An 11638-nucleotide genomic window follows, 5' to 3' on the forward strand; every position below is an offset into this window, starting at 1 on the left:
AGATGGGCACTTGTAATAGTAATATAACTATAACTTTGTGCAATGTACAAGCGACATACCATCGAATATGGTCCGCTACCGTACCGCGTCCGAAGATTCGGCCGGACCAAATCCGACTATGTGTTTAGGCTATTTCACCAAGACTATGCAGTTGCAAAAGAGTTGGGACGCAACCATAGTGTTGTGACATAAGTAACGAAAATAAAACACAAAAATCGTTATCAGTATTTGTTTTATTAACTACAACAAAAAGCAACGTTTAACAACTAAATCAGTCTAAAAATATTCTAATGTCTCACTACATTCATATAACTCATCTAAAATATTAAAAAACTACAATGTGCAAGTCTGCAGCATAGAACATATCGAATTTCAAAATTTCGGCTCAAAACAAAAATACATACATAACCACGAGAGATTTCTCTCACTGTATAAGATCATGCAGTCTCTACGGTTCTGTAAAAAAACCCAAACAAAAAAAAGAAAGATATTAAAAAAAATCTCTGATGGAAAATTGCAAATACACCAATATCCCTAAAATTTGTATAAAACCGATCAAATATGGAAGACCTCATCACGCGCAGCGCTTACGAGAAAACATTAGTTGCTCGAGTCTTTTCTAACTGGTTTTTAAACCGATATCAAAATTATTTTCAAATAAGTTCCATTATCTGTTTGCTTATAACGGCTTAGCCTCAAACAGAAGCTGAGTATACAAATCCGACATCAATAAGCGGCAAAATCCAAACAGAATATTGCTTCCCATTCAGTTTTCAAATGTTATTATATTAAATTAACCAATGGTAACGCCATTGGTTAATTTTTGGAGGGGAAATTGCTGATAATTAATCCCTGATTCGACTCTTTTACTCACGAGTTTTAGTCTGATCTGCAGTTACCCATAAAGCACTTTTTTATGATATTAAGAGATGAGATACGCCCTACCCATTACAATGCAGTGCCGCTCAGGATTCTTGAAAGACCCAAAACTTCTGAGCGGCACTACAACTGCGCTCGTCACATTGAGACTGGAGATGTTACGTCTCATTTGCCCAGTAATGCGCCCTTCAGACCGAAACACAGTAAGGCTTTACATATTACTGCTTCACGGTAGAAATAGGCGCCGGTGTGGTACCCATCATCTAGCCGACATCCTATGCAAAGGAGCCTCCCACTGATAACGGTATGTTAAGTCTTAAATCTCAGAGTAGGCTTCAACTAATGTTACCTCTTAAGCGCAAAAACAATTTAATATTTTATACAGTCCACATAAAACTAATGACGGCGAATGGACGCAAACGACCGAATGCGAATGAGTGTGAAAAAAGAGATTGTTCGCCGTTATTTTTTATATGTAGACAAGCCCTTACAACATTTCAACAACCACATCCTAAAATCTGAATACTGTAAACAAAGTAAAATAATATTGTGATGTATAAATATATTTGTGATAGTCATTGACGTACAGTAACTAACTAGACTCCCAATCGCATACTAATACGCGGCGTTGCATATACATATGCATTAACTTATACAGATAACATTAAAATATTCAATCAAATTAACACCTTATTTTGTGGCAGTAATGCTCAGTCTTTATGTACACGCTCAATAGTTCAATAAATAGCTCAAGTTTGGACGCGAACACAAGGCAAGAACATTTAGTTTTAGATGAATGATTAAAAACGCCAAGTCAATACGACACTGAATCCTTTTTAATTTGGATATGCTGTTTTTTTGACAGTTTTTCACTGAACACTTTGTCATTGCGTGGAGTTGTAGTCAAAGCGCGGTCGAAACACTACTTAACGAAAACTCTGCCTAATAGACGCGTAGGCAGAGTTTTGCATCAGACTATTTTTGAGGGTGAATGTGAGTCTAGTTGCTTTTTGTACGTCACTGGTGACAGTTAAAAATAAAGCTTCAGTGTACAAAATCATCGTTCAGCTAGTTACAAGGTATATATAATACAAATCTGTTATAACTATGACGTCATTCGTATTGCTATAAAAGTGTGAAATAATTCACTGAAAAATGTTGTCTAAACGTCCAAAACTTGCAAGTATGCAAAAAAAAGGGTTTGGCCAACTTTAAAAATACTAATATAGGTAGATATTTTACTTACAATACGAAAAATGTCTGAAACTGCATTATTTAACATTTTATTCATCAAATTCGTAGTTATTTGTAATTTAAAAACAACATTTGGCAAGGCTCAATACATTGAGTACCTAAACCAATTTGGATGTAACCATGCGTGCAACAAATTATTGAAATATTTAATGTTGCTCGTAAAAAGCAATAACGGCAAATATATTACGAATAAAACAGTATAGACAACATGATATATTGATTAACAATAAAATATTGATTTGTCTAAAGTGTAACTAACATTTAACTGTCGGTAAAAAATTCAGAAATATATATAATACTATATGTATTGATAGCTGGCACAGTCAAGCTATTTTTGATCGCAGTTACACAAGCGACTATATCAAAATTTGTAATTAGCTCTCTTATTCTTACTTGACTCATAAGTTCAATGACGTTCTATACACAATTTAGACAAATCGTAGTATAAAAAAAGCCTAAATATGCAACCAAATTACACCATAATTAACCTCAACTGTTATGTCTATAAATTTCTGTGTTGACTCCAGTTGTTTAAAATGTTCTGGGCCTATTAGCAGCAATGTAAATCAATGCAATACACATTTGATTCATTGATGAGACAGTGACAGACGACTAACGGCCGTTCCTATTATGCAATCTATAGATAGAGATAATTTACTACCTTCTACTGTCAGTAAGTAGCTGTCAATATTCTGAAGCTGTCCCAATATACCTCTAAGTCATTCTTATCGCCAGTTCACTGTTACAATTTCCATACAAACTTCTATCCCTGGTAAGGTATACGTCGTCCCATTGACAGACAGCGTGTACGGATAAGATGAGTTACCGTCGATAAGTTTATTGGGACAGAAAATTCAACGACTGTTACGATTTTTTATCTCAAGCAGGCCACAAAAGGAGATACACTGAATATTGGGAATGGCCGTAAGGAGAAAAGTGTGCTTACATTGTCTTTAAGCACACTTTTGCCAGACTGTGAATTGTAATATGCTATAGGTATGTAAAGAACGTCATTGCATAATTTACACAATAATGAAAACGACCGCTTAATTCTTACAGAAAATGAACGACTGATGCAACGTTTATTAAGTATCAGTCTTAAAAAATATAAAAAATTATTGATTCCAGTTGGTAGGAGATTTTCCCTGTTTCTATTAATTGCTAAGTCAAGTAAGAAAAAGCTGAAATACTTCTAGCGATGAGGCACTTATTGCTTACTTTAAAAATGTTAGAAAATCCATTGTAAAAAAAGAACATTTACATAAAAATCTGATAAAAAAACAAACATATATATATATATGTATCTTTGGTTTGAATATTTTTTATTATTAAATTTTATAATTTAATAAGGAAATACATGTTTGAATTTTGACAGTGCACTTTGGAATATATTATGTGTTATATTACCTACATATTATGAAATTGTATGTCATTTTATATAGGTATAAAATTAATATTATATTATATAAATAATTTCTTTTCCAATGTGATGATTAAAAAAAAATTATATTAAACAATCTTCATGGAAGAATTTTTGGAAAAAAATGTTTTATGTGAAGCACCTTATTCTCAAGACAATTATTTCAAATCAGTCATTCAGTTTGTTCAATGAGGATGAATCTAAAAACATGTGTAAGGTATAAAGTACCAATAGATTGGCCATAACAAAAGACAAAGTTTGAAAATTTAGTAAAGAAATTACAAAAGTATAGAAGAATAACATAAACAACAGTTTTATTCAGTAGATAGTGAGAAATTTGTGAAAGACATAAATACAACATATAAAATGAAAATGTACAGCATAAAGATGGAAAATTATAAATATATATATATATATATATATAATGAATAAAATAAAAAAAATGCTTGGCTCAGAAATTACATATAGATTGAAATAGGGAGAGTAAGCTTCAATGATACCAATGCTTTTTGCAATTGAAATGAAGCTGGAAATCTTTTAAGTGACTGCATTGCCAAGTTAGATAAAATGAAAAACTGAAGATAATATCAATACCTCAGTTCCAAAGGGTAACAAGTATGAAATTCCGTAATTTAAGAAATTGCCAACATAACCAAAGAGAAACAAGTGGATAAGTGAATACAGTTCAATTGTTACTTTCAATATTTCTTCACAAGTCTCCAATATTTTCGTTTCAAACAACTAGAGTTGTTTTTGAATGTTGTTTGAGATCCCCTTTTTTGAATTGTTACAGTTTGGAACTAAGTATTGATATGTAGTAATTCTGTAACACTGAATTTAATGCAGGTGGTGTAATGCACCACACCTGGACTGAAAAAGGGAGGCTGAAAAATTCCTAATTAACTATCAACAGGTGTTGGTTATCACTGGGAAGAAACAGCACCATGGTACTTCTGTTATTCTAATTTATAAGTTAAAATTGAATGGCCTTACAAAAAAAAATTGGTCTTCACTAAGCAACTCACAAGCTACAAGTTACACCTGAGAATGAATTATTCGAAGTTTAATTTAAAAAAATTGAATTGTTAATTTTAAAAGTTGAATTAATATATTTAATAACTTGATAATTACCTCATTGAAGTGATTGCTGACTTTGGTATTGCATTAGGGAGCTTAGAAAACAAGCTCGTTCTAGGGAAAGCTATATTTTCAATCAATGAATTATGCAATTTAATGTTACAGTTAAAAAATATTCCATTTCTTCTCAGATTAGTTTTAAATGTCTATAAATTGCAATTGTATACCTTATGTACTCTTTGTTGACGCAATGGTGAATGTCATAAGACTTATTTATAAGTGAATATTTTTCTTTTATCATGATCTATAACTCTGTCTAGACTATATAATAAGAAAATTATAGTTTAAAAATCTTAAACTCATGGATAACAGTGTGGGTTCACAAGAAATTAATTTAGTATTGTAATATGCAATTGTAAAATGTATTGTGAGAACTCAAAGAAATAAAATAAAAATAAAAACACTGAAATTCGATTGAGCGATGGATATATCTGTCTTAATCTAAAAAAGTTATTTATCTATTGAGATCCACAATCAATTGTAGATTACTAAACTTGTTTGTAATATATTTTTAGCTTTTATTGAAATTGCGTCAATTTATTTTATGTAACAATAATCTTGATAAACTGTCCAATTTCAATCTAATCTATTAAGATCTTGTACAAAATTCATTGTTACTCAAATCAAATTTAAATAAACTTTGCATTTTAAAAGCAAATACATATTTTTAAAATTTATAACAACATGTCCTGAAGCATACATTTTTATCATTGATGGCAGCCACGCACTGTTCTGTATCAGCTCATATTTTAATTTTTTATCTTATATCTTTAAACAAGCAATTCTTGTGTGTATATATATAATCTGAATCTCGGAAACGGCTCCAACGATTTTCATAAAATTTCTTATACATGCGTTTTCGGGGGCGATAATCGATCTAGCTAGGTTTTAATTTAAAAAAAATGTAATTTTATCTGTGTTTTAATGAGAAACAGCTACAATAACATTAGAATACAAAGGTAAATTTCAGCACTATATACAGGACTATAATAGCTCAGATGGGTGATCCGGAAAGCAGAAGACCCTGGTTCGAATCCAAATGTCCTATTAGTTTTTTTAATTGTTCAAGTTTTGCACATTCTGAAAAATCCGAGCAACAAAACGACAACATACCAACAACATATAAAAATATATACAACAATGTATATGCCAATACAGAATGAGAAAGGTGCAAAAAATGTTTCTTTTTTAAAAATAGCAAAGATTATTTATATTTATGATTCTCTGTTATTTTAAAGTTCAAAATTATCTGCAACAAAACAAAAAATATGATATATAACTTCTTTATAAGATTTAACAACAATATGAAGTAATAGTTAAAAGCACAGAGCAGTGCAAAACAGAGCGGGATATATAAATTTAGTAATATACAATTGATCGTGACTTACGCTACCGTGTTCTAAATCTTCCATGTTCCCAATTTTCATGTCTGTATAAACTGAGCTCAGAGGGAGTTTGTAATGTTGTGGAATATCCGTTTGCCCCACCATGTCTCAAGATCGAAGGGCTTGAAGTCTGCGAGGCTTGTGCTTGGTTCTTCATCTTGGTAGTAGAGATTAGATGGTGCGGGTGACGAGCTTCCGGATCCTGTAAAGTACATGTATAATAATAATAATAATATTGACACACTTTTACACAAATTATCTTGCCCCAAACTAGCCATAACCTGTACTATGAGTACAAGACAACGATATATTTAATACAATATACTGACTTAAACATACATAAATACATATAAACATACATTAATCGGAAACAAACATTATTATTCATCATATAAATGTTTGCACCTACCGGGACCTCTTAAGCTTAGTAGTCAGGGTCAATAACCATTCGGCTATATGGGTCGTCCTATCATATATTACCTATATGGTTACATATGACATACATTTGCTTGACTCAACTTGGTAAGAACTCACTTATGTGGCCATACAAATTAAATTTGTAACCAAAATTTATGAACGATGCGGGACTCGAACCGCGACCGCACCTTTCGAGTTCCGTCCGAGCGCTCTTTCCAAATGAGCCGAGTTCGAGTAAGCATGGGTCGTAAATTTTGGTGTTACTTGTTCAACTTCTGTGGTGTTTTCAGGTCAGTATGACTTAAGAGACTGCAGCACACATCATACTGGAAAGTGAGAGCTCGTTTTCTTTTCCTATCTTGCTGTGTCTCCGTTAGAGATGTTCTTCTCTCTCGCACGCCTTATTCGCCTATACGGTAGTCTCTGGGTCATGTGTAGGTAAATAGCCACACTCCCACATTCCATGATGAATACCGCAGTCTATATTGCCTATGACTAAGCCACTAACGCACGCATTGACAAATAAAAACTGGTCAAGTATTATTGGGCTGTCAAGATGTCTGTACGATAGTATATTGTAACACGGCTAAATACTTAGTTTCAAGGAGACCCACCAAAGGTCATGGGTGGTCATCAAATCAGAGGTATGATAACTTAACAAACCTCAGGAGTTGTGATGGAATAACTTTAAGTTGTCATGGTAATTTTAGCAGCCCACCACGCAACCTAGGCAGTGGACACCGATTCGCGAAAAATAACCCATTATCTATGACTTAATTATCTTCAGTGTTTTTTTTTATCAAACAGATGGGCAAACAAGCGTATGGATGAAGCTAATGGTAAGATCACTTAATATAATCTTCTTGTAATACTCACGTGTGTCATCAGACAACACACGTGCTAGCCTTTTAATTGACTCATATGATAGTGGTAGCACCACCAAAGGAAATTATAATTATAAAAATAAAATTTTTGTTCATCGTAATATTCTGATAAAAAATAATAACTGTTGATGACTACAATGATAATAATAATGCATTATTATCTCAAATGATTTCTTATAAGCCTACGAAGCATTTGTTTTCCGAATGGGATATAAATTCTGAGTTACAATAATTGATTTATAAATCTAATGTTAAAGAAAATTATCTAAAGTTGAATAGATATTAAAGCTTACCTAATAAAAGAATTAAGGACTTAAAATTATTATTTGAAAAACAACAAAATGAAAACCCTAGAAAAACTCTCGAACCGATGTCACTGATGGCGGTTGGGGAGCCATCCTTATGGTCGACGGCTAAACAGATAAATAGACCTTAGCAATCATCCTATCATGTAAGATACTTGTCATCCTGGGCGCGGATAGAGGAGGACAAATCAGAGGCTTTTGCGAGACATTTAGTCCAAGTGCTTAAGCCAAACGAAGGCAATGAAGAAGAGACAGAGATGGAAACAATACTGAACCAAAATAACCAATTGTATCTACCCATAAAGCCATCATCGCCAAAGGAAATAGCTATAAAAATAAGACTACTCAATCCCAAAAAGGCACCTGGATATGACCTCATTACTCCACGTATCCTTAAATTTTATTTCTCAAAAATGTGTCGTATGCCCTGGTTGCCTATTCAATGCCACCTTTAGTTTCGTATTGACCAAAACTATGAAAGGTGTCAGAAATCATTATCTATACTAATATTATAAAAAGGAACGATTTGATTGTTTGTTTGTATTAAATAAGCTCCTAGTAGTTTCGGAGCTTATTTAATAACCCATTTGAAAAACCCTTTACCGTTGGGTAGCTACATTATCCTCGGGTGACATAGGCTATTATATTTTCCAAAAAATAAGGGACCCTTTAAAACTCCAATAAAGTAAAAAAAATACCGAAAATATTCTTTAAATCGCGTGCGCTGCGAAAAGTATTGATGATAGAATTAAATAATGTAGAACGACCTTGTAGAACACACAATTTTTTACAAAAAGGGTGGCGATAGAGTATTTTAAGTGTTCTTTTATGTTAAAATTTTAATTAAAATGTGGTTTTGTTTGTTATTTTACTTTTTTTTTACTCAGTCCTATGTGTGCCTGGACGAAGTCGCGGGGTATCGGCTATGATCTATAAAGACGGAAAACCCCCGCACGAATGTGCCTCATACAGACCTATAAGCGTTACTCCAGTCCTCTCAAAACTATGAGAAAGGATTTTCCTCAAAAGGTAAGTAAGGTTATTGTCCCTTAGCATCTGTTTGGCTTCCGTAAGGCGCATTCAGCCATAGAACAAGTACATCGCGTGTTGTTAGACAATGCTTACAGAACAAAAAATACTGCTCAGCGTTTTTTTTGGATATACAGCAGGCCTTCGACAAAGTATGGGACAAGCAAAGAATGGAACAAGGGTCTGCTTTGCAAAATCAAGTTGAATCTACCACACTCAGTGTTTTACATATTAGAGTATTATCTCTCTGATAGGGTTTTCCAAGTCAAACTAGGACATGCAAGATCTTCCCTGTAACCTATTAATGCTGGTGTGCCCCAAGGCTCAGTGCTTGGACCAGTGTTGTACAATATCTACACATCAGACTACTGACAACCCCACATGATGTAACGGTTGCTATGTATGCAATTGCTTTTTTGGCAGTGAACAGTGACCCTAGGTCAGCAAGTGAAAATAGGAACGAATTTTCGATGCCACTTCAGAATGGCTGCAAAAATGGCGCATTCAGGCCAGTGCATAGTAATCGGCAAACATAACTTTAACTCCGAGGAAAGAAAACTGTCCCCCACTTTGTTTCAATAACAATAATTTGTCTCAAACAGTATTCCACTTGGATAATGCCATGATGCCATCCATGACATGGAAAAATCACGTGAAGAATAAGAGACCTAGTGAATTACAAGTTTAAATGCCTATATTGGCTGATGGGTAGAAACAATGCAATCTCTGTTAATAACAAACTGTTGTTATACAGTTCCATTCTGAAACATGGAAATATGGACATATGAAATTAAGATATATTCACCAGCAAAAGTAATGTTGTCTGCCTGAAAAGGGCGCAAAACAGCATACTGAGGACACACCCTGCTTGGTATGTGAGGAACAATGAAATACATGAGTATTTAGAGATTACAACAGTAGCATCATAAATAGAGGGCTATAAGAAGCAATATATTGAAGGTCTCAAACATCATCCCACTCCACTAGCCTCGGGATTACTTGACAATGCCAATGTGGTGAAGCATTTAAAAAGAAACCAAATACTTTAAATAGATAGTGAAGCTCTGGATTACAAAATGGCTCTTGAAAAACAAAATCTCTAAACACATCTGATTATAGTGTGGCAACTGATTGCAGATTCAAACCACACAAAAAAAATATTTAATTGAAATTTCAAATTAAATTTTTTTTATTCAAAATAGTTTTTTTTTAAATCACTTTTTGAACCAACCAACTCATTCGAAAATTTATGAGAGAAGGATATTTTCCTTTGAAAATTTCGTAACAATAATATTTACTATTTAAGTAGCCTCAGATGTGTCAATCCATTCTCGATGTGTGGTATTATTAAGAAATGAAAAAATAAGCTGCTTCTCAACAAAAGTATCTAAAAGCTATCAGGATATACAGCATGCAGCTGTGGGGAGTGGCAGCCTCAACAGAGATACTGAGCCAAATACATAAATAAATGGCCATCCTAATCTCCTAGCAAGGGAGCTAATGAGCCAAATTAAGTTAAAAGGTTTAAAAGATTAGCTCCTAAAGACCTGATTACATGAGCTAGCACCAATTTGGACTTACCGCTAGATAATATAATATATTTATACATAATACATAAAATTTTGTTCAATGTTGTGAACATAGCCAGACATCTTAATTTTATAATGTAAAACTTACCAATTGTACTAGTAGGACTGGACGGCTCACTTTCTCCACTGGCTGTTTGGGTCCAAGCTGAAATGTTTTAAATTTAGTTACAGTTAATACCTGTCTAATTTAAACATATAATGGTTACTTAGGTCCTAAGTCAAAATTGACAGGAACACCAAAAATTTGAGCTGTAGAGTTTTGGATTTAAGTAAATTTAGAGAAGTAATATTCAACATTACGAGGTTACAATTTATTCCAATGAATTTTGAGTTAGAGAGGTAAGATATATAAAAATCATAGTTAATAATAAGTATCCAAAATCAAATCTAATAGGAACTGACTAATTATTTCTAGAAGAGTAACATTTTTTTTTGAGTTAGTGAGATTTTTGGCTTTTCAGTTCAACTTAAAAGAGGTGCAACTTTAATTAATGTAATGCTTAAATATTTTCTTACTGCTTGGTTCTGCTTTGTGGCTTGGTAATTGTAAAACTCACACAACACAGACAGATGATCTTTAACATAATGAAATCTATCAAAATGTATTGTGCATCAGAAACAATACAACATAATAGACAAAGTTGACTGACATTTGGTGTCCACAGTTGGACTTCCAACAACTGAGTGAAAAGAAAGTCACACCAAAAATATTATTATAAGAACAATTACTATACTACTTACTTTCACTAATAAATCTAATAATTTCCTCATGTTGGGGTGTTATAATACTCTGTTGTATTCTCTGGTGAACTGTCTTTTTACCATTCGAGTGAAATACTGGTTTGGGCATACTGGAATAAAAATAGGTATATTATTTAAAAATATAGATATTTCTAAATATATCAATCAATACAGAAACAGATATGACTTTAAACAGGCTAATTTAAACATGTGGGAACCTTACTCTAGGTTATGTAAAGAATTCTTACCAATTGTAAACAAATTGCATCATGTTAAGAAATAACAACTAACCTAATAATGTCTCCATTATCCGAGTCAGAAGACTTCCTGTATTGGTCTTTCCTGCTGTCTAATCTTTCCAAATTCTGTGATAGACCTAAGCAAGGAAATAATAAGTATAATGAGCTTGTAATTAAACAAAACTTCCGTCATGTGATAGACAATTCTAGATAATTACCTCTTCTTGTTTTAGCTACTATTTTGCTAGGCCCTTTGGAGACAGTATACATTTTATGGTATTTGATTAATTTCAAAGTATCTTTGACTTTCCGTTTCACTCTCACTGCGGCATAAAATGTTGCAGTTGCACTTTGTACGA

At 32.9% G+C, this 11638-nt stretch overlaps 1 protein-coding gene across 1 annotated transcript; it reads right to left on the reverse strand.

Moving 5' to 3' along the window:
* Nucleotides 1-215: 215 nt before the first annotated feature.
* On the reverse strand, nucleotides 216-11638 carry LOC126972513 (MAPK regulated corepressor interacting protein 2). Its single transcript, XM_050819336.1, has 5 exons — nucleotides 11498-11638; nucleotides 11332-11416; nucleotides 11041-11150; nucleotides 10388-10444; nucleotides 216-6277 (listed from the first exon to the last, which is right to left on the reverse strand). Exons 1-5 carry the CDS (start codon nucleotides 11547-11549, stop codon nucleotides 6135-6137), a joined length of 447 nt encoding a protein of 148 aa, XP_050675293.1. The 5' UTR covers nucleotides 11550-11638; the 3' UTR covers nucleotides 216-6134.

The sequence above is a fragment of the Leptidea sinapis genome, chromosome 26 (genome assembly GCF_905404315.1).
Source record: "Leptidea sinapis chromosome 26, ilLepSina1.1, whole genome shotgun sequence".
Classification (NCBI taxonomy): domain Eukaryota; kingdom Metazoa; phylum Arthropoda; class Insecta; order Lepidoptera; family Pieridae; genus Leptidea; species Leptidea sinapis.